General features: G+C 46.7%; 1 protein-coding gene across 6 annotated transcripts; it reads right to left on the bottom strand.

The window, feature by feature from the left end:
• Positions 1-533: 533 nt before the first annotated feature.
• PRDM8 (PR/SET domain 8) lies at positions 534-21,124 on the bottom strand. Of its 6 annotated transcripts, none has more exons than XM_021669635.2 (9): positions 21,066-21,124; positions 15,522-15,563; positions 13,493-13,590; positions 10,584-10,713; positions 8,155-8,404; positions 6,995-7,135; positions 4,537-4,757; positions 3,322-3,553; positions 534-2,935 (listed from the first exon to the last, which is right to left on the bottom strand). In XM_021669635.2, the coding sequence occupies exons 7-9, from the start codon at positions 4,753-4,755 to the stop codon at positions 1,311-1,313; spliced, it is 2,076 nt and encodes a 691-aa protein (XP_021525310.2). In that variant the 5' UTR covers positions 4,756-4,757; positions 6,995-7,135; positions 8,155-8,404; positions 10,584-10,713; positions 13,493-13,590; positions 15,522-15,563; positions 21,066-21,124; the 3' UTR covers positions 534-1,310. The 6 variants fall into 6 exon arrangements, with proteins under 6 accessions (XP_021525310.2, XP_064224418.1, XP_064224415.1 ...); XM_064368348.1 differs by lacking the exon at positions 21,066-21,124 and adding an exon at positions 19,506-19,723; XM_064368345.1 differs by lacking the exons at positions 15,522-15,563; positions 21,066-21,124 and adding an exon at positions 19,506-19,723.
• Between the last annotated feature and the right edge of the window lie 6,577 nt (positions 21,125-27,701).

The following is a 27,701-nucleotide window of genomic DNA, read 5'->3' as shown; positions in this document are numbered from 1 at the left end:
ATAGACCACGATCAACCATAATCATTTCACCTTGGTTTTTAGGGAAACTCCCCCACAGGGTCTTCTAATAGTTTATGACAAAATGCCATTGTAATGACATTAGAGTACAAGATACCCTTCTATGTAGCCATTACTAGTAGAACCTAAAGTGGGCTTTTCATCTGGTCTCACAGATCCCAGCCTGAACATTGTCTCAGTCCATTTGTGAAGATGCTAATTATCCTGCTGCTGAAAAGAATGCTGGTGTCCCAGTGAAGGGTTAGCTGCATGGCAGGCATCTTTGTCTAAATGATTTGTCTTTGATCAAGATGCCCAACACTTTCCAGCTAAATATTTTCCAAGTGATAATAAAAACTTTTCTCCTTTTAGGCTCAAAATTGGCTTAGAGTAAATAAATGCAAACGGTGCCAGGTTTATAATTCTTCTCTGATGCTCTTTCTTCCCTTCTTTTCAGGAACTCAGTGAAAATGAATGGCATTTACTCAAAGTACAGTCCTCAGCTACAACAATAAAATTTTAAAACTTCCCAAATATTTGCTTTGAAGAAAATAGTCATTTATTGTCAAAGCATCCAACATACTCAGATAAACTATAAAGTTTAATAAATATTTCCAGGGATAAAAGAAACACATAACTATTCAGACTCCATTTCACTGGCACAAAATTACACTTTGTATTAAAAGGAAATACATATTTACATAATTGATGACATTCTTCATTGAAGTCCATAATCATATCATTATACATGCACTTCCCCCTGGAAACTCAAATTGAATGGCGATCCCTTTTTATTCATTTTGTTTATTTTTGTAAGAACACAAATGATCATCAAGAAATGCAAAGCATCTCACCCTCCTCCTTTACTTTATATCTAAAATAAATTTTGCCCTTACATATAATTATTACATCTAAACCGTAAGTGCTTAATAATTTAAGTAGAAACGTATGACAAATGCATCAATATGTTGCAATATATGACATTTTTTAAAATGTACCTTTGTTTTGGGGAAAGTGAAAATGCGTGCATTCAAAAGAAAACTCTCTCAAACAACCCACCCAATCAAAAATCCACCATCCTGGTGTGTGTGTGTGTGTGTGTGTGTGTGTGTGTGTGTGTGTACCGGGTAATTATCTCAATGAGGTTCCTGGGAGAGGAGGACCTGTGTAGTGTGTGGGGGTGATGTATGTGTCTGTGTGCAGTATTTTGTGGTGCAAGGAAGCGGTGGATGTTCTCGCGTGTTTATTCCTGCAGGTGGCTTGACTGTGCGTGCGTGCGTGCGCGCGCGTGGAAAGCTGGGGTCCTTTCGGAGTCAATTATGCGAGGTCATGTGCCTGGAGAGGTGGTGGCGCTCCCTGAAGGACTCGTTGCAGATGGGGCACTTGAGTTTCTCCTCTCGCCGCCGCTTCACCAAGGGCTCCATCGCATACTCCTTTTTGTGGTGCGACCTCATGTGGTACACCAGGTCGGAGGTCATGCGGAAGGAGGCATTGCACTTGGCGCACCAGTTCTGCGCGGGCAGACACAGCGAGGTGAAGGAGGGCGGCAGCAGCGTGAGCGCCGAGGGCAGCTGCAGCTGCAAGGGCCCGGCGGCCGCCGCCGCAGCCGCGGCTGCAGCGGCAGCGGAGCTCTTGGGCCAGAACGCGGTGGCGTACAGGAAGGGGCTCTGCTTGGGCAGGCCGCCGCCGCCGCTCGACAGGGACCCGCAACCTCCGTTCAGGTCCGCGGCCCCCTGAAGCTTCACTGCTAGAGGGTCCGCGGCGGCAGGGTAGAGTCTGGTGGGGCCCACGCCGTCGGCAGGGTGGCAGGGCTCGAGCGCGCCCAGCTTCTGGCCCAGCACCAGCGGGGACAGCTGCGAGAAGGAGCGCGCTGGCTGCGAGAAGGCGCTTTTGCGCTCGTCCGACGGGGCGCCCTGGCCAGCGCCCGCGCCGCCTGCAGCCCCGGCGCCCGTGCCGCCGCCACCGCCGGTGCTGCCCGCGCTGCCCAGCTGCGGCACCGAAGTGAAGGCGCTGCCCCTCGCAGGACTGCCGCCCTCGAGCCGGCTAGGCAGCGAGCCCCCGGGCCGTGGGGCCAGCAGCTTCTCGGCGCCCACCGGCGACGGGGCCGCGGGCGTGGAGGAGCCGCCGCCGCCGCCGCCGCCAGAGTCCTGGTCCTCGGCGGCGACGCCCCCGCCGTCGGCGGTCCCCTCTTCCTGCAGGCCGGCCGCCCGGGCTGCCTTCTTCACCTCCACGAAGGCGCTGCGCTTCGCCTCGCCCGTCTCGGGACTGGGCGGCGCGAAGAGGCGGCCGTTCTCTTCCAGGCCGAAGTAGCTGCCCGAGGCTCGGTACTGCTGCGGCGTGCACACCAGATCCTCCTTGGAGGCTGGGAGGGGCCGCTCTGCGAAGCGGCCCCGGCCTCCTACCAGCCCCGCGCCACCGACGCCCTCCGCAGTCTCCTCCGGGAATTTCCTCTTTCCTTTGCCGCCGCCCGTGGCGATGCCGTCGGGACTCAGCTCCGCCTCCTGGTGGCCGCCGCCGCCGCTGCTGCTACCGCTGCTGAGGCTCTGTGCTGGGGAGCAGCTGCTGCCTCCCCGGGAGTTTTCCAGCTCCCTGGCCAGGTTGTGGAAGTCCGTGGATGGCTTAGCGCTGCTGCCGCCGGCGGCAGCGGGTGGGTTGCTGCTCTCGGGGGAGGGGGCTGGGTAGTGGTGGAGGGGGCCAGCTTTGCAAAACTTGGGACCCGGGCCTAAAGGCGCCTCCTGCTGCTGCTGCTGCTGCTGGTCTTTGCCGCCGCCGCCGCCGCCCCCGTGGTCCTTGGTGCCCACGCCGCCGCCCTGTTCGTCTTGGGGACTTATATCAGCGCTGTGAAGTCTCTTGGGGCAGCGGAAACGCAGATGCGCCACATAGGGGAACTCAAACTGGAAACGTTGGCTGCATTCCAGGCATGTGTAAGGGGACGACCCTGCTTAGTGAGCAAACACCACACGCACACACACACACACACACACACGCACACCACATGATTACTCAGCTTCACCCCCAAGCCAGTTTGCCACCATCCCCTTGACAAATCCACCTTCATTTCTCACGGCCTGAGTGCCGGAGAAAAGAATGACCAACCTGATCTAACTTTCCCCCTGATTTAGGGGGAATACAGCAAACAAGCCAAGTGTCCCCGCTTTATCCTCACCTATCTGTTTAGCTTCATTCCGCACTATATCTCGGAAGCTTCCTGTGAGACACCCAAAGGGAAGAAAGGCGCGCCAGCGCTCTGGGTTAGCCCCGGCCGCTCCCCGCGTCTCTCCCCGGCTAGTGAAGGGCCCACACACCGGTCGCGAGCCAACCTACCATTCATTTTGTTGTGGGATCTAGAGGGGCAGAGCAAGAGTAACTCAGTCAGTTCTTTCCCGTACCAAACTAATAACTCCTCGTCTTTGGCAATCCTGCGGAGAGAGCGGTAGAACAGCTGTCCGTTTTTTATATAGGCTTCAAGGTTCTGCTCTTCCTTATCTCTGGCCGATTGGACCAATCGCAGCCACATGAGACCTTCTGAGGAACCATTTGCTGCTGAGGTGTCTACCTGCGGTTTGAAATAGAAGCAAGAAGACAAGAAGGAGGGGGAGAGGGACCCCCATGAAAGAAATGAAATCAGAAGAAGCAAGACCATTTCTTCCATGTTAGTCTTTTCCAAAATTTATCTGAGACCATGCTTCCAAAAATTTGGCCCAAATTGGACCTGTCCTCATGTTTGTAACCAGTAGGGAAGATAACCATTCTTTGAAACACTGCATCATCATATAGATTATTTAAGTCGCCGTTTTTATATATTGATTGAATACTAAATGAGGGAATTTCTTCTTAGAATTTAGTGTTAACCTCTTGAGAGTTTAATTCTAAGTTATCCCACATTACAAAGGTATGGAGAATTGTGCTTGTTTCAGAAATAAAGCAAGCTTAGATCTTAGAAATTATGCTATGGCAATCATGTTCCTAATCTTGGCTTAAACAATTAATAGCTTTCCTTTGTGAAGAAGAATAGGAAATGAGAGGCCTTATATCTTCCAATTAAGGAATATAGATTTAATGATGCTTTACTGTCAAAATCATTAACATTTTTATCTCAATACAAACTCTAGGCACTAGCTAATATTACTAAAGATATTAATACTTAGGGGATGAAGAAACCTTCTCAAATGGAAGGCAAATGTACCCAATACTTGTCAAAGAACTTGGAGAAACTAGTTAGTATGCAAATAGCCTCCGCCCCAGTGAAATCTCCCAGAGTTCAGGAAGTCGTGTTCATCAGCAGGAAAACCCAGAACTAGAGCATTGATTTAGATATTTCTAACATTCCAAATCAAATTCATTTATTCCAAAAAATCAATTGACAATAATTTGAGTTTAATTTTCCTTTTCGAATTTTTGATATGTTAAATGGGATCGCTTGCATTATTGCATTTTCCACAGGTAAAACCTATTTCCACTTGTCATTAGAATTATTTTTAGGCCATTTCCAACAGGACATTACCCTCATACACCTACACAGCTCCAGCGGAGACTTACCCGAAAGATATAAGGTACCGTTCTCTTGTCAGTAGACTTGAGAGCTATGAAAGCTATGCTGTCATATAGGGAAGTATGGCTCAGGACACAGGGACCAAATATAGCATTCTCAGGGATGTCGCAGGTGGTGTAAACGCTGGTAAAAATATCTGTCAGACATTGTTGGACAGCCTTGGCATCGCCATCCCAGATGCCTCGCTGGATGCCCGTATCCTCCATCACTGGAGATAGACACACAGCACAAGAAAGTGAGTTACATTAATGCTTCCACGCCATTAACCCAGGCAGAACTGTTCAAGTGCTAGGAAGATTTTCCTTACACTTGCCTGATTTTTTGCATAGCTCTTATTTCAAAATTAAAGCAGATTAACATGGAATATTTTAAAGATGAAAACTAAGGAATACTTGTTAAAAGAACTAGAATAGTGAGAGATCTGAAGCTGACTTCTTGAGAGAAAGAAAAGAAGGGGCTAGGAAAGACTAGATCATTTTTTGCATTACGTTGATGTTGGATTGGGTAGGTTTTGGAGGTGAAGTTCAAGGCAGAATAATACTTTTTTTTTTTTTTTTCAGACTAGCCTATAGACCTTCCTTTCTGAAAGAAACTTCTAACCCTTGGGGGAAAGTGCCTCTCTGCCTATGTATTGAACTGGGTGCCCGGGAGCTGATTTTTTTCTTTTCTTCCAAAGAGGGGAGTAGCATTAGTGAGCAGGCGGAGACAGCGGAGCATGGCGAATGGATTTCAAGTGGAGTGTCAGGGCCACTAATTCTGTGTCAGCTAACCTTTCTCTGCAGCCTACAAGAAGGGACGTATGTCTACTCATTACCATAATCCAACACTGTTCCTCTGAGGCTTTAATTAAAAGCAGCAAGCAGAGGTAATTTTTTGTCTGGGCATGCTTATTTATGGATGAGAGTGAATCCCTGTTACCTTGTTATACAAGGGGGTGGATTGAGTCACATGTGGCTCATGAAGTAAGCAGGTACAGGACAGGCCTAAAGTGTCCCCAGTCTGAAATACTGTGTGTAATGACTGGTGAATAGTTACTCCCCCTACCCCATACGACCCTGTTTGGGCAAGAGGGGGCAGCCCTGCTTGAGCACTCCTCAGTGAGCTCTCCAGCTGTTTAATCCACAGCAATTTAGAAAGTAATGCCCCAATGGAGGGTTCTCTATTAAGCTGTCATAAAGGGACATTTTCCTTCCTCTGGATACCTCGTACAAGACTTATCATTAAAAAAACAAAACAGGTATTTAAATTTTTAAACTAGCTTTGAACTAGGTACATTGCTTAGTATTTCAGACTAATCAAAAGAGTCCTCTAAGTTTGTTGTTCCTTAATAATGCCACAATTGGCAATTATTTATGTATTTTTTTAATAATTAAAGTAGCAGGAAAGCATAGATCTAATTGTTTTCCTGCAAAGCTGTTCATTGTGGAAGAATATCAGTGACTTGTATTTTTGTTTTAATTTCTATTAACCAATTAACCTTACACGTGTGATTACAAGGTAGTGCTTTTTTTCCCCATTCCAGCCAACATAGCCTAAAACTTTGGTTAGTCTCATTTTCCATTCATCCTCTTGGATTCCCCAAATGTCAAGTGTTGGGCTGTATCTCCCAGGCAGCAGAAATAAGGGAAAATATCCATGAAGTAGAAACTTTCTCATGCTACATCATCCATCCCTGGACATTTTTACCCCACACAAGGTAGACATCCTGATTTTTCACTTCAAATTAAAATACATTAAAAAAAAAAAAAAACCCATACCCTCTCATCCCCTTTTCAACGGAATCCTATTCTCCTCTTTTCAATTTTCTTCAATTCAGCGTTTTATGCCCCAATTTCTCTCTTCCTTTTAAAAATCTCTTTCACACAAGCGATTCATTGTGCCGGGAGGTCGCCCCCATCACTTCGGGCAACAGCAGGGACACAGTCATTAAAATGCAGTTCTACCTAACAATACGGTGAAAAGGTCCTCACTACGCCGCGCTAATAGCTGTCGGAGTCGCGGCGCCAGCCACCCGAGCCTCAAGCCCATCACAATAACCGCTGGGCAACAGCCTGGGAGCGCCCGCCCGCGTGCGGTCGCCTTTGCCACCCAACCTTTCACAGCTCTGTGCCCCGCTGTAGGCCCAGGTTCTTAACCGCCTGCCCTGAGAATCCGCCCCAGAGCCGGCGGGACTCGCTGAAAGCCGGTCGCCGCTGCCAGCCGCTAGCCCTTCCCTCTAGGCAGGCATTGTCTAGCGGCCGCGCGCTCCCCAGTCCCTGGCTTCTCCGGCAAAGTGCTCCCTACCCGCTCCTCCTTTTGTACAATATTATTGGCAGTAGAGTGCCCCTCAACAATTATTTTTCTCTCTCTTCTGGATAATAAGGAGACGGGAGACAAAAATTTCTACTCTTTTCACCAAACTGCCTTCCTCCCATCCCCCTCCCACATCAATGCAAATAGACTTACCAGGAATAAGGTCAGTATAGAATCTCCCAAATAAGGCCACCTGGAACCGGGAAGATGCGCAATCCAGTGTTTCTTTTTGCCTATTGTATCAGTGTATTTCCATGTCAAGAGGTATTGGTGTTGCGGTCTTTTAGGCTCTTCCTAAAGAGATAAGAGAGAGATGGAGAGATGGGGAGAAATAGATTGGGGGGTGGAGGGAAGAAGGGCGGGGGGGGAGAGAGAGAGAGAGAGAGAGAGAGAGAGAGAGAGAGAGAGAGAGAGAGAGAGAGAGAGAGAGAAACGGAGAGAGTTGTACAGATGGACCCGATGCAGTGACTGACTGGCACGCAGACACACACTTTTTGTTTGCTGCACATAATCTGCCCAATGACGCGTGACAGCCCACGTCCCCTCCCTTTAACTCTTTGCTGGGCCAGGCGCTCCCTCCGGCGCCGCCTGCCTCGCAGCTTTTCCCCCTGGCCTTCCCGCGCCCCGCAGATCCTGAGCGCCTACCCCGGGTGGCAACGCCTGTTAGACAGCGTCCCGGCACGCCTCCTCCTAAAGCTCGGGCCCTCTGGGACTGCTAGGAGGGGAAAATCGTTTCAGGATTGGAAAGGAAGGTACCAAAAAGATTGGAGAGGGCCTTTCCCTGTTTCACTAGGCACTTGGAGAAGCTATGACAGAGAGTTGGACACCCAGCGCGCGCGGACCCCGTGCGTATTTCCCCGGGAGTCCGAGTTCCGTGAAAGGGAAAAGGGTGCGGTTAGCCCCAGGGAGTCTCTAGATAGTTGCCTGGGGGTGATAAACGGGCGCCGGCTCTACAAGAGCGCCAACACTACCAAGCTTCCCCCTGCAAAATTCAGAAAGGATGCGCTTTGGTGAGAACTTGTCTCATCCTTCCCATAACTCTGGAGATGAGGTTGGCGTGTGAATGCCACCAGACCCCGGAAGGGGACATAAAGGTACCTCCTAATCCCAGGACACGGGTACGTGGGCGGAGGTAGGGTGGAGAGGTTGATGGGAAGAGCGCTGGTTACTGAGCTCAAACAGTTGCTGGGTTGTTTTTGCCCTCGGCTTGGTGCATTCTGCGCAGTCCCGGAGGGGGTCCCATAATGGGTGCTGTTGGCACTCTGAGACCTTGGGGTTGCGGGGCAAGGGTGATTGAAAGTAAAAATGATTACCAAGATGGGCTCCGGAAAGCTTTTCACATCTAGCGGGTGGAGGAGGAGGAGATGGAGTTGCCGAGGCTGTCTCGGGAGCCTCGTTTGTGCGCTAAGCCACTTAGAGGCGCTGACTTGCCCCTTTAGTGCAGCAGCTGATGCTAATGACTTGAGGTCTTTAACAGCCTGCAAGTTGACTCTTCCACAGGGGCTGCAACACTATTTCACTGGGTGATCTCGGGCTTCTTTTTCACAGTTCAATTCTCTACTCCTAAGGGAAGAAAGGCCTTTCAGTGGTATAGACAGTCCCTCAACTCCTTCAGCCCCATCCACATACCACTACTTTGAAGTGGGCAATCTGTCAGCAATAGAATAAATCGGATTGTGTAGCTGGCTAAAGTGGAGGAGGCAGAACCACAGCTTAAGGAGACAGCCTCGTTGCTGCTGCTGTTGTTGTTTTTCCTAGTTTTGAAATAATGTGTTTGGGGAGTTGTCAAAGAGCAGCTTACCATGTTAGTTTGATCCTGTCCCAGCTTTGGGACCCTTCTCTGGAACACAGTGGGACACTGAGGCATTGATAGCCTGGTGACTGCAGTCCCAGGAGGCCAGGGGAGGATTTTGCTGAGAGGAAACAAGTAAGTACAAGGACTTTCCCATGAAGTTCATTTTCTTCCTTGGGTGCTCTCTCTCTCTCTCTCTCTCTCTGTGTGTGTGTGTGTGTGTGTGCGTGTGTGTGCGTGTGCATGTTTCTTTTTCTCTTCTGGTCAGTACCCAATGCAAGTTCCGAATCGCCGCCTAGGACAAAGCTGAAATTCACAGAAGAAAGGGCTGCAATATCCCCATACATTGAGAGAAAGTGGAGAATCCCTTAGTTTTCAGGTTAGCTACTGACTTTTCAAAGAAAGCTTCTTGAAGTGCAGTTTTCTTTAATCTTAATATATCATCTCTCTTATGCAAGTATGTGCAGTTTTATGTACTTTGGCTGAGGATGACTCCTAACAACCAAGGCTCAGTGCAATGAGGGCTCTCTCACATGTCTGTATATAGGAATCTGCTGCTGTGCTGAGCTTCCAATTGTCTTATGACTGATTCCTCCATTGAATACTAGACTCATTTCTCTCTCTCCCTGTCTCTCTCCACAGAAACACACACTCTCTCTTTCTTTCTTTCTCTCTCTCTCTCTCTCTCTCTCACATACACACACACACACACACACACACACACAAAGCATGGACACATTGCCCCCTAATACTTCTTTAAAGAATGGGTGGAAGATTTAGAAATGTCAAAATCATGTCTCAAACATCTGGAAAATAAACCTCAGGATTGAAGATAGTGGCCAGAAACTTAAGTGAATTCAGCATAGAAGAAAGAAGAAAAATAAAGGACAGAAGAGGCTCGGTTATAAACTGCTGCAAGTCAAGATAGAAAAGTAGCCATAAGAAAGTCACGTGGTCCCTTAGAAACCACAGACTGATATATGCAATATGGTGTGTGGGGAGCAGTGTTTAAGAACATAATTTCATTAACCTGTTGAACAGAACACTCCTTAGTGCTTTCTTTTGGTGTTATTTAGAGAATTGGAAGTTTACCTTTCAGGAAAAGTCATCTGTCCATGCAAATCATTAAAAATTTATCTTACATATTGGAAATATATAAGCCTCCACTCCGGAATACGGATATTTAGAAAATAAAATCTAAATGGAAGGCATTTTTCTTGTGCCTAGCCTTTCTCTTATTGAGTATAGAGACCATTTAAACTATGTTTCTTTTGAGATACTAAAGCTTTGACTCCAGTTTGTATAAAACAATGTTTTTGGTACTTAAGTTGAGGGTGGAAGAGCTTGACCTTTTAAATCTCAAGCTAGAAAATAGCGACAATTTTATACATTTGAGAGGGGAGTGATTTATTGAGAATCTGGCCAACAGATGCTTCCTTTCAGTTTCACTTTCTTGCCCTCTAATTAATTTTTTTCCCTACTGCTTTCAGGTAAAGATCCTTAAATATAAGAATTTCTCACATTTTATGAATCTGACCTACTCTTTTTATTATGAGTTAGATGGCTGACATAACAAAACAATATGGGTAAGATTAAGTTGAAATTCTTACTTGGTGAGTTTTCCAGTAATTTAAGTGGTACACATTTTGCTTGGTAATATAAATGTCCTAATGACAATCATTAATAGGGGATAAAGAAAATCTGCAAATTACTTTTATTTCTGTAGAAATTTATGGGCTAAAATGGTACATAAACTACTTGGAAATCACTCTGCATTAATACTTACTGGAATTCAGCCTCAGACAGTACTATAAAAATGTACCTAGTCAATAGCTTTATGTAATTCACATGGAACAATGGGTTTATGCATATATTTGGAGCTCTATTCCCTAGGATTTTATTTCCAATTAAGTGATTAGAAGGATGACAATGAAGAGTGGGTATGCTCACCTTGTTTCACTTTAGCAAGGCTCTTTGCAGTCCTGGCAAAAATGCACATGTAGGAAACTGTAGTGTTGTTTTGGAAGAGAAGGCTGGAGAGAGGTTGATAAATGATACCCAAGGTGGTGCCTTTTATGATCTAAGTGAGAGGGTGGAGAAAGGGTGAGAAAGGGAAATTTAATTCTTAGTATTAGAATGGGAACACCCCTTCTCTTCCCAAGGTTGAAAAATGAAGCCCAAAATATTTCAACTTCTGTGATAAGAGGCAGGTAACATCTCTAATAATAATTCAAGTAAGGATTATTATCCTATGAGAATGAAAACACACTAATTTTCTTTTTCTATATCTTTCTAGGTCCTGGCTTACCCACCTCTAACCCTGCTGCCAAAACACTACACCAGCAAAGGCTTCATTGTCAAGAGCATGGCAATTCGTGGTGAAAGGAAAAAAAAAAAAAGAGCCCTCACACTGGAAGATAAGAGAATGGCAATGGAGCAGACAGTGGCAGCTCCTTCCTAAGCTTATTAATTTCCCACAAGAGAAAAGATCTTCAAGGAGGAGTATTGCATTACCTAGCCTCACCGTTCAGAATAAGGAAATTTTTAAGGGATAAACTTGATTGACTACTTGTACATGAAAGAGAGACAGAAATGATGGGCTGGTCAATTAAGAAAAACACCAGGCCTGTGCCAAAAATGTTCAGAGGTTGTTAACTCATTTTCTACCATTTTGCCTTTATCAAGATAATGATACATGGTGAGTTTTTTAAAAGAAACACAGAGGGGTTTGCTTGTTTGCTTGTTTGTTTGTTTTACATCTTGGTGAGTCAAGAAGAGGTCTGCTTGCTGATTTGGATAAAGGATGACCTGAGGGAGTTGGGTGTGAGGAGAGGTGCTTGTTTTTTATAAGTATAGATTACAAGCTCCATTTGGGTCTCTTCCTCACCCTAAGTATTGTAGTTGGTTCACTGGATATTACATGAGCAAATGTTTTCCAGGCTGGCCCTGGGGAAGCCAGAGACTCAGAGTTGGGTAATTTTGTAACCTGTGAGGAAGGACTTCAGGCTCCCAACTGTAGGGGTCATTATTCCTGACTCAAATTTATCTCTCTTGGGTTTTTCCTCATAAATGGTCCTGCTTTTAATGCTGCTGCTCCTGCAGCTACTACTACCACTATTATTACGATGGTAATCTACCTTTCGCAAGTTTAAAATTTTCTCTCTGATCATTCCCAAGTTTGACTTACACTTCTGTTGCAGTTCAGCTGAGAATGGGATAGTCTTTGAAAGCTATATGTTATCTTCCTCTCCTGGATCTGGGTTGTAGTCAACTGGCTTCATAGCCTCTGAGTATGACTTTTAGAGGGGTTAGCAAACCGAAATGATATTGGAGGCAACTACCAACAGGTATGAAATCAGTGCCTCATACTCATCTATGTGAGTGTGACCTCTGAACGAAATCCAATATCCAATATTTTGACCCCCTAGATTCTCCCAACTTCTGTACTCCTCCCCAGATCAGTGTGTAAATATCTGGCAAGAAAAAGCCTGGATTTTTGTCAAATCTGTAGGTTCCAAAGTCCCTCCTAGACTCAGACATCACAGAACAACTTTATACCTGAGCAGAAATTGTCCTCTATGTGTGTATGGCTGTGGGTGTGTGTTTAAGGTTGGGGTGAATGTTGTCAAAGGTAGCAATTAAAAATAAGTTTTAGGACTGTCATTTTCCTCGAATGCTTGTTCATTAAGCAGCCAGTGCTCTTTGTTGAATCTTTTCATGTAAGATGGGTTTGAGAAAATAGTTTGTGTGAAGTCACACAGGACAGCAATTGGTCCCAAGGGAGCAAACTGAATAGAGTTATAAAGCCTTTGAATGCATCTCAGTGTGAGGGGGGTTGGCTGGTTGTAGCCAAATCTCCATCAGCCACTCTGAACCTCCTTACCCTCTGGGTCAGGCTTTTTAGACAGACTGGGGATCAGGGTATGTCTAGCAATCTCAAATTTGTGTCCAGCAGTCTCAAATGACACTTTGAGAAGTCTAACTCTAGGCCTTGGGAATGTGACAACATTGAGAGGCTCTACATCAAATTTCTTCACACGGCCAGGAGAACGGACATTATCCCAAGATTCAGTACCTGTGTGCCACCCCTCTTCCTTTCTGTTTTCGGTAGTATGTAATCCCTGAGTTAAATAAAGAGGCAACAATAGACACACAGCATATATATCCTGAGCAGACTACACCCCTTGGCATCCAATCCCAGTTTGCTTTCTGAGGTGTGGACTATGAGAATTTGGGCTCCTGGGGAAAAAGCAGTGAAAGGCTTGGCTTTTCTGGGAAAGGGGTCTAAGCAGGGGACACAAATGTCCAGTACTTGAAATACACCTATGGTACACATTCTGGAGGCCCGAAGAGAGAGACATTTCATTTTCTCAAGGAAAAGAGAAGTGAGATAAAGAAAGTAAAAACAAAGGAAGGAAGAAAGAGACAGAGAAAGAGGATTTGAGAAGTAGATACCAGTTAGGAACTACACAGTGATGATTCACATTGTATTGAAGAGTCTTGGAAATAGGGTTCAATTTCTTTACAAATTATGCTCCCAAACTGCTCCCTTGCTCATATTGCCAATGGAATGCTTTGAGTAAAAACTATTCCTCTTGATTTAAATTCAGATGAATCCCAGGCATTCTATGATTTAATCCAGGGGTATTAATTTAGCATCAATGGGGGATGTCTCCCTAAACATTACATGAAAAGCTGTTAGTTCTCAGAAGACTTTCAAAAACACTCAAAAGCTACCAATGTAAAGTCTTTCCTCACTGCTAATACGTGTAAATGTAGTCTCCTAAAAAGAAATTCAAAGATCAACATGTCACAAATGATAGCAATATCGCGACTACTACAAACACCTGTGGACTTACATTATGAAGTGGAGGAAAGAATAGGCAAGGACTGTAACATAGTTGTTCTCTTGAACTTGCTGCATGAAAAGCTGCTTCCCAGGCTGATTTGATAGTATCTGTAATGCAATATAGTAATCATGATATCATTCATAATCTCCCTTTAAGGAAGTTTAAAGGAAAACTCATATTTTAAAAGAAATAATATCCAGAATTGCTAAATAAAACACTCGTAAATTCTTAAAAACAAACGTATTGAATATAATGACCTGGATGTTGAGATTTGCTAGGCCTAGAATTTAACATAGGCCTGAACAACTTTATACCCGACCAGAAATTGTCTTCTATGTGTGTATGGCTGTGGGTGTGTGTTTAAGGTTGGGGTGAATGTTGTCAAAGGTAGCAATTAAAAATAAGTTCTAGGACTGTCATTTTCCTCGAATGCTTGTTCATTAAGCAGCCAGTGCTCTTCATTGAATGTTTTCATGTAAGATGGTTTTGAGTAAATAGTTTGTGTGAAGTCACACAGGACAGCAATTGGTCCCAAGGGAGCAAACTGAATAGAGTTATAAAGAATATATTTCCTGAGTATAGTATTACTATCTAATACCTTGTGTGTGTGATCAGCTGTCCCACAGCATTATCTACATTCTAGAGTCAGTTTCCTGAAGCCCTAAGATGTATGTTCCATGTAAGTGGGGTTCCCCTGAGCTTGTGAAAATATCTTCTAGAAACCCAATGCCAATGCACTGAATACAACGAGTTTCTTTTCTTGCCTGGGGAACTGAATTAGCTGCTCATCCTCAAGACCCTACACAGCTTAGTTTGAGTCCTAAGTTTGGCCAGCAAGATAAGGCACAGAAGTGCCCGCTAGACAAGGACAATCCCTGATGTCTAGGTTGTGCGATGCCCATGTCTCAGTAAAATGTGCAGAGACAAAAGTAAGTAAGAGTCCAGAGAAGGCCAAATGGCAGACTTCAATGTGGGCAAACCACGTTTCCCTGGGAGAGATTCAAGGAGGGCAACGCCCCCACAGTATCAGGAAACGCAGACTCGGATCACACCGTTTGAGTTGATTCACCAAAGAGTGCAGAGCCCTGACATGGGAGGAGACCAGGGCAGAACAAAACAAGCCATCATCTGCCCGGTGGCGCCCTTATAGACGCACAGTGCACAAACCGTGAACTTGGGGCAGTGTGGGGCCAAGCGGCGCGCTAGGTACGCTCCAGATGCGCCCTAGGCGAAGCAGGGACAACGTGCAGTTCCCAAGGGCCCGCCACATTTCCCAAGTTCTTTAGCCTCCCATTGGGAATTAGTGCCATCATTTGCTTCCCTTTAGGTGACCACTTTATCTGCGGAAAGGCGTCCCAAGGGCGGGACCTGCGGGAACCTAGCCCTCTTTCCACCTCCCTCTCTACCTGCCTCTATTCACGACCTCGACCAGCTGGTTGCCTGATCTTGTCTCGCGGGGCACGAGCCTGTGTTTCCATTTCTTACTAGCTGGGCTGCTAGTGACCTTGTTCAGCCTCGGTTTTCCTCTGGTTGAACTAAAGCTGGCAAGAGCTGCCTCCCGGATCGCAGTGAGGACTCTAAGGGAACGAGGGCGAGCGCGCTTTGGAAAGCCAGTTGCTGAGCAGATGGTAAGGGATCACTTCCAAGAGCCAGGGCTAGTTTCATTTCAGTCTTGAACACGAGGTGGTCTCAATGCCTTCATTAATGAACATTATCCTTAGAAGTCTGGAAAACTGACCCAAGAAGAAGGACCAACAATTGAGTGTCGGGCAAGCCCACAACTCCATAGGGGAACCAGGACTGCATGGGTTCAAATCCTAGCCCCCTAGAGGTAATTTAACCTGTCTGTACTTCAGTCCTTCATCTGTGAACTGAGGGCAGTAAAGGGACACTGTTCATAAATTAGGGCTGAGTGGATACTCAGCAAGCATAGAACAACGCTTGGTACATACTAAATACCCATTTCAGGGCTGCCTATTGTGACTAGCACTGCCTTTCCTTCCTCATTAGAAAACTGGGAACTGTATTGTGTACCCACCTTCCAAGTGACCCAGCGAGGGCTGAAGATTTCCCGAAGTTTCTAGGGAGAAACGGAAGGAAAGGCAGTCATCCCTTTCCTCCTTCCCAGCTGGCACCGCGCACCGCCCCCCCACCCCCACCCCTGGTTTAATGGAAGAGCAATCAGTTTGCTGAGGAAGGCCTGCCTGGTAGATTGAGATTTGACCTCTATCCTCCCATGCCCATCTTGGGAGTTACTTCTTTAAGCCTGGTAGCGCCAAGGGTCAGGATCGCTGTGCCACATTAGAAACGCAGGTAAGTCAGGCTGTCAAAGGCTGATTCGGAAGACGCCGTGGGATAAGAAGCTTATGAACACGTTGATGGTGGTAAAGTCTAGCGCCGCGGCCAAAAGCCGAGGTCTGGGGGTGGGCAGAGAAACCTGGGGGATCGGGCCTCCCGCGCTGACCAGGGCTCTGGGCCTCTGAGAGCGCGCGCGACCTCCCCTCTCCTGTGAAGCGCTGTGGCTCAGATGCCGACAAGGTGGATGGCCCCAGCCCTCCCCTACACACTCAAGTCCCAGAGCTCCGCAGGAGGAGGTAACTGGTGCCCAGAGGCCGCAGCTACACCATTGGTACTAGAGCTTCGTGCAGGGCAGGTTCTTCCCGTGGCTGCCCTCACTCCTTGTCCCAGCGTCCTCGCGTGGGCTTCGAGCGGAGCACTGTGGGCCGCACGACAGACGGAGCTGCCTGTCTCGGGATGCCCAGCGGGGCCTCCTTCTCCTAACCCACGCTGCTTTTGCGCACGCGCAGCCATGAGCTGGTGCTTTACGTTTGTCCCAGCCCACCGTCTCACGTTACAAGAAACTTCCCGCCCAGTCTAGGACTGGGGATCAGGTAACAGCGAATTGTGGGTTTCCAGTTGCTCTTCCTTCTGAAGGATGCAAGAGGCAGTGGTTAAGAGTTTGATGTTTGGGGTTTTGAACACTCAGGTCTGAACCCCAGGTCTGTAATCTCTTACCTGTGTGTTTAAGCAAATCACTTGACGGCTCTGAATTTTAGTATCTTCATTCGTAAAATAGTAAAGACAACATTTATTTATAGAGTGGCTATGACTATTGCCGGTCAAACCTGGGTTCAGATCCCAGCTAGGCCACCTGCTTGAGTTAGTTAGCATCTCTATGCTTTTGTTTCCTGTAAAGCAGGGGGATCTGTGAAATCCTGGTATTATAATACTTAACATCAGTAACATAATATTTAAAGGGTCAGCATAAGAATTAAGTGTGATGAGGCTGGCAGAGCATTCAGCCTAGCACAGAAGAAATGCCCCAAGTTTACAGCATCTCAGTGTCTTCTGCTTTGGAATCCTGGGTAAAAAGGATTTTTAAAATATCAGCTCTCTCTTCCCACTTTTTTTTCCTCTTTGGAGAGAAACAAGATGCAAAGATGCATGCCAGACTGTGGGGTGGCAGTGCTTGGAGAGTTGGAAGGAAGTACCTTGTGGTAGAAAGTTAGGTGACCCTTGTGAAAGCTGAATGCTGTCCTCCTGGCCTTTTTCAGTGTTTGGGTACAAGGTAAAAGAATTGGAAAGGCAGAGAAAAGAGACTTGGAACATGGAAGGCACTCAACAAATGTTTCTTGAACATAAAATGACATTTCTAAAATCAGGGAGACAAAGAGTGTCTGAAATGGGAATGGAGACCCAGAATTGGAATTGATTACCTTTTCTTGGTGCCAGGCTGCCAGTAGGCATTTAGGGCTCTATATGTTAGAAGCATTTCTGTGTGACTTTGTTATAGATCTCAGGAAGGGGGGGGTGACACTACTCTACAAAAATGGACTCTGAGGACAGGAGGAGCAGAAGGATGCATCCCCCTGCATATAGAGAAGGAATCCAGCAAGAGACCCAGAGCAAACCTGACTCAAGAGAAGTTAGAGAAGTAAAACTCAGGGGAAGGGAAGAAAAGAGAAACGATATAGACTATATTGTGGCGAATTAGGCCTCCAGTATAGGGTTGGACTCTGTATATCCCCCAAACCTTGAAAATTCAATTTGGAGCCCCAAACCCTAAATTCACAGGCATCCCCTAATTATCTTCACAGCTCAGACCCTTTCAAAGTAGAGAAGCACACCTGCATCACCAAATGCCCCATCATTTCCCCTCTCCTTCAATATCAGTATCCTCCACTGACTTCAAATGGAAGCTCTTAACATTCTTTTCTGTTCTTCATCGATAAAATAATGAACAATGATATTTTATCCATCAACTAAGAGAACATCCAAGAAAACATGACCTGAAACAGCATTCCAGAAGATATCCCTCTGCTTTTTTTTCCCCTGAGGGCAGAGAATGCTGATACAGCAACAACCTGGAGTATTTCGTGAAGTTCTGGCTCTTAGTACACTGTCTTGACTAAAAGGGGCTGTCAGCAAAAAGAAGAATAAGATAAAACCAATTCCTCAGTGTTCGACCCCCCGGGGGCCAAGGAGACACTGCTGAGAAGAAGCCACAACTTGAAAAAAGATTGATTTTTCCTGGCCATAAATCTCATGCCTTGTTCCTCTGCCGAACGAAGCATGATAAAGTCCTTTTCCATAAAGTATTCAGTATTAGAGCCACAAAGCTCCCCCAATCAGTAGCCATCTGCTTCTACCATAACTGCTGCTTCCGAAGCAGGGAAAGCAGCAGCAGAGAAAGGGCACCACTGTTAGGCTGCTGGACAAATGAGGAGCCTGAATAGCTTTGGTTTTCCTTGTGTATCTGTATCTATAGAGACAGGAGAAGAAAGGCCGCATTATATTGATGCAACAATTGTAAAACAAAACACGGGAGAGGCATCTGAAGGGCAATATCACATGCATCAGGGGTCCCCAGATAAAAGGGGCACTAACAGATTTATAGAAACTTTTAATTGGTTTTCAATTGAAAGCTAAAGAGGCCAGGGCGAAGCTGTGAAGATTGGCAAAGTGCTCTCCTTCAGCCCTCTGGAGGAGTGATCTATTTCAGGAAGGGAGAAAAGAGGAGACCCTACCCGTCTACCTAGAGCTGCTGCTTCTTCAAGGGCAGGGAGCAACTCTGCGTGAGCAACTTTCCTCTTTGGCCAGGGAGTTAACTGATCTGATCTTGACAATCAATCTCTCTTCTCTCTCTCACTCACTCTCTCCCCTCTTTCTTCCTCCCTCCCTCGTTTCCTCCCTTCTTTCTTTCTTCTTTCAGGCCAGTAGGTAAATTGAAAGAGGAAGGAAATGCTGCAAAAATAAATCTAACATTTCAGCTCTGGAAAAAAAAAATTGACTCCTAATAAGTCCCAGACTTTAAACCTGTTTACCAGCTAGTAGGGAGGCCTCTCAAAGAAACAGGAGTCTGACTCTTATCCTGCCCCATTCTTCCTTTCTCTTTTTCTATACGAAATCGGGAAAAGCTAAGTGTCATAGGAGTATCTCCACTTAGTACAGTGAGAAGTTTTTCCTTGTACCCACCGGGTTTATTTCAGAGTGGATCTCTCCACTCAGCCAGTACCGCGCACCTTTTCCTTAACCCCTTCCTGCGCGGCCAGCGGCAGCGACGGTGGCCCCCGCCCGCTTCAGTGGACAGTGCCCACCCAGGCGGCAGCCTCGGACGTCCGTCCGTCTGTTCCTAAAGCTAATTTATTGGCCCGACCCTCCATTATCATTTTCGGCTTCCTAATTAATCAACGATAAAAAGCAATGACGCAAATTACGATTATGAGGGAACTGGAAGACGGTTTGGAATAAAATGGGAGAAGGGAGATATGATTAATTGAACTACATGATAGTGAAATCTCAAGTGCAAGAAACAGGCCCCAAGGGGTCAAACTCTGAACTCATCCGTGTTGCAGGTGAGCCCCTCCGGTTGTCATAGAGCCCTCGCAAGGGGACAGCCCCCAAATTAAGTCACATGGATTGGAAGGCTTCAGAAGAGACAGAACTGGGTTTCCACCCCAGCTCCCAACCACACTCTGCACCTGAGGCCCAGATACCCCTTCCTCCAATCCCCATCACTCACTTTGCTGCAGCCCCTGTTGAATTTCCGGACTCCTGGACAGCGAGTCCACTCCACTTCAGGACCGTATTTTTTATTGAAGTGCACCCTATTATTTCGCTAATGAGCCGCAGATCTCCTCATAGTTTCCCTTCTGTCCTTGCACATTCCTCTAGTGAGGCTAACTCTGTGAAATTGCAGGAAAACAAGTCTAGTAGGTCAGAGATCACATTTGCTCCTGTAAGGGATTAATAAAGCTCTTGTCTGATGCTGCTTTTTAGAATTATGTTCGGGATTAAAAGACAGTCTCGACATAAGCACACATTTTGCAACCGCTGGTCGTTGTGATTAATGTTTCCGAGGGGATTTGGACCGGGAGCTTACGGAAGGTGCTCTCTAGGTCTAAAACCCGACGACCTCTGCGCAGGGGCGAGCGGAGGGTCTGGGGACACTGGGGCGCGCGCCGGAGCACTGGGGGATTAGAGAGGGCATCAGATGGGCGCGGAGATGCGAGCCATCTCGGTCTTTCAGCGTCCCTTCCCTCCCCTTCCCCACCCCCGGCGGAACTGCCTCGGAGGAAAACGGTGAAGACTGTACAGGGAGGCTGTCATTCGGTTTTGGGGAGAGAGAGAGAGAGAGAGAGAGAGAGAAAGAGAAAGAGAAAGAGGGAGAGAGAGAGAGAAAGAGAAAGAGGGAGAGGGAGAGAGAGAAAGAGAAAGAGGGAGAGAGAGAGAGAGAGAGAGAGAGAGAGAGAGAGAGAGAGAGAGAGAGAGACTGACTCTCGACTGTCCTTTTTGGTGGGAGAAAGGGGCTCACTACTTCAGGCAACCGTCTAGCAAGGGAAATCCCCAGCTCTGCATTCCAGGGAATCGCTGCCCCAAATGCATAACTCGCCCCCAAATTAAACAGTTGCCGTGCCCCGTCCCCGGAAAATAATGACTTCAAACTCTGAGAACTGCTATTCTCAGGGCTGCTTTCGCGAGCACCCAGGGAGGCACCTACGGAGAGGAGCCCGAACTAGAGCCTGAGCGGGAAATGCGTCCATCCCCTCCACACTACCTCCCGGCGGGTGACAAACCCTGCCCCAGACAGCGATCAGAAAGGAGAAGGAAAAGTACTGGGGGGGCCAGCGGGGAGGGAGGGAGAAAGAAAAGAAAAAGGTCTGAGAGGAAGACAGAGAGAGGGAAGAGGGGGAGAAAGACTGAGAGAGGGAGGGAGGAGGAGGAAAGAGAGCTGCAAAAAGGAAGCGAGAGAGGAGTACAGTGAGAACGGAAGGGGGTCGCGGTGGGCATTACCGCTTTCCAGCGGAAGGGGGCACCTTGGCGGCCAAGGGAGCGTTCGCCGGGGCGGGGGCGGGACGCCCGGCAGAGCCAGCCCTGCAGCTCCGGCCCTGGGGTGCTGGCGCCCTCTCCTGGCTGCTGTGCGGCCGCTCCCTGCTTCTCGCGGGTGCTCTGGTCCAGAAACTGTCCCGCCTCCCGCGCCGGGGAAGAAGGGGCAGAGGGGAGGAAGGTCAGGAGAGAGAGCGGGTTCGGTCCGGTGAACGCTCCTCCCTTCCCGCCCCGCGCCTGACCGCGGCTTCCTTACCTGGGGACTGCGGGGCTCCTTCCCCGCGAGCGCAGCTCCTGCGGGCCTCTCGGCGGCTGCGCTCCCACCCCAATCCGAGCCTGCCGAGGAGTCCGCCCGCCTCGCGAAATGGCCCCGGTCTTGCCGCAGCAGCTGGGAGGGAGGGAGCGAGCGACCGCCGGCTGCTGCCGGGCGGCGTCTGGGGGCTGCAAGCCGAGCGCAAGGAGCCGCCATCTGGAGCCTCGGCAGCGGGCGGGGGTGGGGGTGCAGGAGAAGGGGCCTGGCGGCTCGGCCCCAGGCTGGCGCGGGGCAGCGCTCTGGCGTGGGAGCGGCGCCCAGTCGCCCCAAGTACTTGCGTGTGTGTCGCGGGAGGGGTGGTGTGGGTGTGTGTGTGAGGGGCACGGCCCCTGGGGAAGAGGAGCGGAGGCCTGCCCTCTTCAAGTCCCGCAGATTACGGGGCAGCCGGTACCCGCAGGTTTAGCGAAAGAGAGGGGACCCTCTTGGCAACCCCCAGCCCCTTCCAGCCATTCTCCCTCCGGGGATGGAGGGCTGGGCGAGGAGAGCCCAAACACTCCTACAGGCGCACGCACCCGCTGTCCGTCAGAAGTGGTTTGCTCATTTCCCTCTCCTCCCACCATGTCCATCCCACTCCAGGAAATATTCCTCCCCAAACGGCACGGAGTTTTGGACGCCTCCACCTTAAGACAGCTACTTCAGCCAGAACGTGGGACAGGCACTAACAGGATATCACCCTTGGGGATAAACACTCTCCAGTTTCCTGTGGACGGTGGAAGAGGAAAGAACAAGAGAAGCTGCCAAAGGGATGAGTTGTGGGAAGCTCATCCTTGCACAAAAGAAGAGAATATTAGGGACGGGGGCGGGGTGGAGGTAGGAGGATGGGAAGTGTAGCTTTCCCTCCCTTTCTTCCTTTCATTTCAGATCCTATTAGTGTTTTTATTTCTTTAATTTTGAAAACTATTTCCCTTTCCTGAATCTGGATGCGGGCAGGGAGGGAACTCAAGGAAATGATGAATACGGAGGAGAGCCAGGGGACAGGGGATTTGTCCTGGACAGGGGATACTCTTCTGCTTCACCACTGTCTCTAAGAGAGATGCCCAGAGCCCTAGGTTTTAGCCCAATGTAAAGGGAGCTGAATGGGTGTATGGGCGGTGGCGAGTGGTCTGAATAAGAAATAAAATAAAGGAAAGCCAGATCCACTCCCATCCCAAAGCATTAAGACACCCTCCCCACCCCCAGCTGTCTTGTGTCCGGCAGAATGGCATTATGTAAAAGATCTGGCATGTCACCCAGTGGCACATCTGGTAGGTGTAGATGGCATTCATTAGCACGGGACTTCTACTCTGCAACATGCCAAAGCTCTGACAGAGATGCCCGCTGCCAATCATTCATTGGCTGCCAATCCCCGAGCGCGGCCGGGCGGGATGGCTTCCTTCCACCCTGGCACCAGGAGTGGAGGAAACAATGTGTTGAGATAGAAGAGATGAAAGTAGAGCTGAGGATGCGAGGCACCCAACAGATGTATCCCATGAGGAGATAACGGTGCTAAGAGTCATTTAGCAAGAAAGCATATGCATGATATCAGGAGGGAGGCTTGGGCAGGGGGTCTGCTTGCCTAGGGCTGAGCTGAAGGAAAGGCAGGGGAGCCCTTTCAGAAATCTGAAAGTTGAAGTGGCTTCTCTAAAAACACACAAAGACTAAAACCTCAACCCCCTAAATGTAGGATTCCACCCCCCCCACCTTCATTTGTCACTTGTATCTCTTTTTGTCTAGAAACCTAACTACCTCTGCAAAGTTCAACTTTTGCAATGTTTTTTCTGAGGACCAAGATAAAGAGCACCTTCCTGTTTTAGATTTCGCATCATTCTCAGAGACTAGTAATTTGGGAGCTAAGGGAAGGAAGATTGTCAGTCTATCTTCAGTGCATTTTAAAGCGCAAAGGTCTTATTTCCATTCTTAGCTTTTCAGAGGGGATAAAGATGAACAAAGGAAAGCAAGGAAATTATTAAAATGGCAAAGGAAGATTGAACGCAAAATCCAGGATAGAAATTGCCTCTGAAGTTGTTCTTTTTCTTAGGCTGGGTGGCAGTTAACACAGTATTCAGCATATTGTTTTTCTTTATGCCATGCACATAGTTTACATTCCTTTTATCCATTCACAATTTAATAAAGCAACAACAAAACTCAGGGTTTTGACAGTTTGTGGAACTCAGTGTTTAGGTTGACTTTAGCTTAAGCTCTTTAGGTTATTTATAATATACGTTTGTGTGCATTATACAATTATCATACTCTTTTCAGTATATGTTATAAAATATTTGGGCTATATACTATGAATTTATTTACAGTTTATATAAAATTGAAACTTTAGCTGGCCATTCCATATGTTTATTTGCTAAATGTAGCAACGCTGGGCATGTTGGCTTATGGTGACAATATAGCTGCCATAATTCCAAGCATCAAACCATTGTTTGAAACATGAAGAAAGGAACAGGGGCAAAGAGCTGTGGTTGTTTGCTTTAATCAATGAAATGAATACTTTCACTTTTCATTAGGCAGACCTGAATCACCTGGCCACTCTTTCTGCAAAAAGAGTCAGGGAAAATTAGGCTTTAAAGTATAAAAAGATAGGGATAAGGGACTGGGAATAGTTGTTGGGCTGCAACCAAGGGTGTCTGACAAAGAAACCAAAGATCAAAGAAGAAATAATATTAACATCAAACAAGAGTATAGCTTACCAAGTTTTGTCATTGTTTTAAATAAAAGTTTTCTGTTTTCATTATAGTCATTAAAGGGATACTGTTCTTGAGTTTAGCAGTTTCTTTGTGAATTTTATCAAATATTTCAAAATAAGGGCTTGGTCTTAATATGTTCAGAAGACAGCTGATGTAAAATTTATCTTAAATTTAGATGAAATTAGTATTTGCATTAGTAGTATAATTAGAATGTACTTATAAATTTAAGTGAAACAATGAAAATGACTCAGTGTTGGAAGGACCAAGAATTGAATTCCCATTCTACAACTCATTGGGTGTGTGACTTCGGGTATTTTATTCATCTAAGTAATATTTCCCCATTTGTAAAATGGGTTAATGTTGATGCCTTGGAGGGTTATCCTGAGGCTTAGATGATACACATAGAAGGTTTTAAAATATGGCAATTCTCAGAGACCCAACAGGAAACAGAATTCAGCCCAAATGAATCATATTGAGGTGAGTAGTCTCCCTGTATCTGTGGTTCTGCCTTCTGCAGTTGGAAAATAGGTGAATACAGTATTGATAAGATATTCTGAGAGAGAAAGGAAGGCCACATTTATATAACTTGTATTATAGTATGTGATGGTTAATACTGAGTGTCAACTTGATTGGGTGGAAGGATATGAAGTATTAATCCTGGGTGTGTCTGTGAGGGTGTTGCCAAGAGAGGTTAACATTTGAGTCAGTGGGCTGGGGAAGGCAGAACCACCCTTAATCTGGTGGATACAATCTAATCAGCTGCCAGCAAATATAGAGCAGGCAGAAAAACGTGAAAAGGAGAGACTGGCTGAGCTTCCCAGCCTACATCTTTCTGTTGTGCTGGATGATTCCTACTCTTGAACATCAGACTCCAAGTTCTTCAGTTTTGGGACTTGGACTGGCTCTCTGTCAGCTTGTAGACAGCCTATTATGGGACCTTGTGTATGTGTAATTTAATACTTAATAAAGTCCCATACACACACACACACACACACACACACATTATATATATATGAGAGGCAAGGAGTTTAGTGACTCTATACATAATACCTTTGACCATATGACCATATGTGGAGAACCAAGGAACATAATGAAGCTGGTTGGTTGCTCCTAAGTTCAGTGGACAAAATGATGAACTCAGGGATTCTGTCTCCCAGGTTCAGAAGCAGATACTGAGCCTCAAATCTGCTAAGATTGCACTAAGTGAGAGTCATATCTCCTATAGAGAAAGAGCTGAAATTGTGGAAAAACAGACACAAGCTCTTACCATGCAAGTGGCTGACCTGCAATGAAAGATGCATGCACAGCCTCACGAGCTGTCTACTATTAAAGTAGATGCATTGATTGGAAAAGAATGGGACCCTGCAGCTTAAAATGGGGATGTGTGGGAGGACCCTGATAAAGCTGGGGACACTGAGTTTGTAAACTCTGATGAACCTTTTTTTGCCAGAAGAAAAAGCTTCCCTATCCCCAGTAGTGACAACATCCTTTCCTCAGCCCAGCCCATGAAACCATCAGCCTTTCCACCTTTGTCTGAGGAGACAGACCTGTGCTGCCTGAGGCAACAGTGATGGCCTCCCCTGAGGCAGTTACCAGGCAAGATAATGTTGATTCTCCTCAGGAGCCACCCCAACTCTTCTATTTGCTTCTAGGCCTATAACTAGACTGAAGTCCCGGCAGGACCCTAGAGGTGAGGTTGAGAGTGTGACCCATGAGGAGGGACTACACTCAAAAGAACTATTTGAGTTCTCTAATTTATATAAACAGAAATCTGGAGAACAGGCATGGACCTTAAGGGTATAGGATAATGGTGGAAGAAACATGGAGTTGGATCAGGCTAAATTTATTGATTTGGACTTACTGAGTAGGGATTCTGCATTTAATATTGCAGCTTGGGGACTTAAAAAAGGTTCTAATAGTTTATTTGCTTGGTTAGCTGAAATATGGATTAAAAGATGGCCCACTGTGAGCAAGCTGGACATGCCTGATCTCCCTAGGTTTAATGTAGAGAAAAGAATCTAAAGGCTTATGGAGATTGAGATTGTGGAGTAGACTAGTCACTTTAGACCGCCTCATTCCAGCTGGGAGGGTCCAGAAAATATACCCTTGTCCAATGCCTGGTGAAATAGAATTGTGAGGTCATTACCTACATCTTTGATGAGCCCAGTAATTGCTCTTGTCTATATGTCAGATCTAACAGTGAGAACTGCAGTAACTCAACTACAAAATTTAAATACAATGGGAATAATTGGATCCCACGGTGTCAGGGGCCAAGTGGTGGTGCTCAATTGTCAAAGGCAAGGTGGGCATAGCTACTGTAATGGAGAGCAGAGGCAAACTGGCAATGAGAATAGTCTGACTCATGTAGAGCTCTGAGATAATCCAGTGTTCCTAGAAGTGAAATTGATAGGAAGCCTACTACGTTCCTACTTAATTTATATATGCAGAAAACATCTAGGTAAAATGAACAGAAGACTAATTTGAGTTATAAAATCAGAAAACATGGCCCCTCAATCAATTTCCAGACCTGAGTCAGTTTACTGACACAGAACCCCTTGAATGAAAGGGAGGCCAGGTCATTTTGAGGAAGGACCCCACTGCATTACCAACAATTTATACAGTGAGTCTTTCCTTCATCCTTCCCCAAGGAGACCTCCTGCCTTTTTCCAGGATAAGTGTACATTGGGGAAAGGGCAATGATCAGACATAGTTAAACGAGGAGTTTATAGAAGTCAGGTAATTAATGGAGTTTTAGCTCAGGTCTGACTTACAATGGGTCCAGTGGGTCCCTAGACTCATCCTGTGGTAATTTCCCCAGTGCCAAAATGCATAATTGGCGTAAACACACTTAGTAGCTGGCAGAACCCCCACATTGGCTCCCTGACTGGTAGGGTGAGGACTGTTATGGTGGGAAAGGCCACATGGAAGCCATTAGAGGCTGCCACTACCTAGCAAAGTAGTAAACCAAAACCAATATTGCAACCCTGGAGGGACTGCAGAGATTAGTGCCACCATCAAGGACTTGAAAGACCTGGGGGTGGTGATTCCCACCACATCCCCATTCAACCTTCACATTTGACCTGTGCAGAAGACAGATGTATCTTGGAGAATGACAGTGGATTATTGTAATCTTAACCAAGTGGTGATTCCAATTGCAGCTGCTGTACCAGATGTGGTTTCATTACTTGAGCAAATTAACACATCTCCTGATACCTGGTTTGCAGCCATTGACTTGGCAAATGTCTTTTTCTCCATTCCTGTCCATAAGGCCCAATAGAAGCAATTTGCCTTCAGCTGGCAAGGCCAGCAATATACCTTTACTGTCTTACCTCAGGGGTATATCAACTCTCCAGCTTTGTCTCACAGTCTCATTGGGAGAGAACTTGACTGCTCTTTGCTTCGACAAGATATGACACTGATCCATTACATTGATGAAATTATGCTGCTTAGATCCAGTAAGCAAGAAATAAGTCCAGTAAGCAAACACACTGGACTTAGTGGTGAGATGTTTGTGTGCCAGAGGATGGGAAATAAATCTGACAAAAATTCAGGGACATTTTACCTCAGTAAAATTTCTAGGGGTCCAGTGGTGTGGGCTCTTTTGAGATATTCCTTTTAAGGTTTAGGATAAGTTGCTGCATTTGGCCCCTCCTACAGTCAAGAAAGAGGCACAATGCTTGATGGACCTATTTTGATTTTTGAGGCAACACACTCCTTATTTGGGGGTGTTGCTCCAGCCCATTTGTCAAGTGACCTGAAAGGCTTCCAGTTTTGAGTGGGATCCAGAACAGAAGGCTCTGCAATAGGTCCATACTGCTGTGCAAGCTGCTCTGCCACTTGGACCACATGACCCAACAGATCCAATGGTGCTTGAGGTGTCAGTGGCAGATGCTGTGTGGAGCCTTTG

This window comes from Aotus nancymaae, unplaced genomic scaffold (assembly GCF_030222135.1).
Source record: "Aotus nancymaae isolate 86718 unplaced genomic scaffold, 86718_ANA_hifiasm-v0.15.2.pri h1tg000006l, whole genome shotgun sequence".
Classification (NCBI taxonomy): Eukaryota; Metazoa; Chordata; class Mammalia; order Primates; family Aotidae; genus Aotus; species Aotus nancymaae.
Note: the sequence above shows the minus strand (reverse complement) of the source record. Positions and strands in the feature narration are given on the sequence as shown.

Excerpts from the sequence above, each read along its gene's own strand:
- PRDM8 (XM_021669635.2), bottom strand. The coding sequence starts at position 4,755 with ATGGAGGATACGGGCATCCAGCGAGGCATCTGGGATGGCGATGCCAAG. Across the intron at positions 3,554-4,536 it reads CGGTACCTTATATCTTTCGG|GTAGACACCTCAGCAGCAAA; the intron begins GTAAGTCTCCGC and ends TTCAAACCGCAG. Across the intron at positions 2,936-3,321 it reads ATCCCACAACAAAATGAATG|GGTCGTCCCCTTACACATGC; the intron begins GTAGGTTGGCTC and ends CTCACTAAGCAG.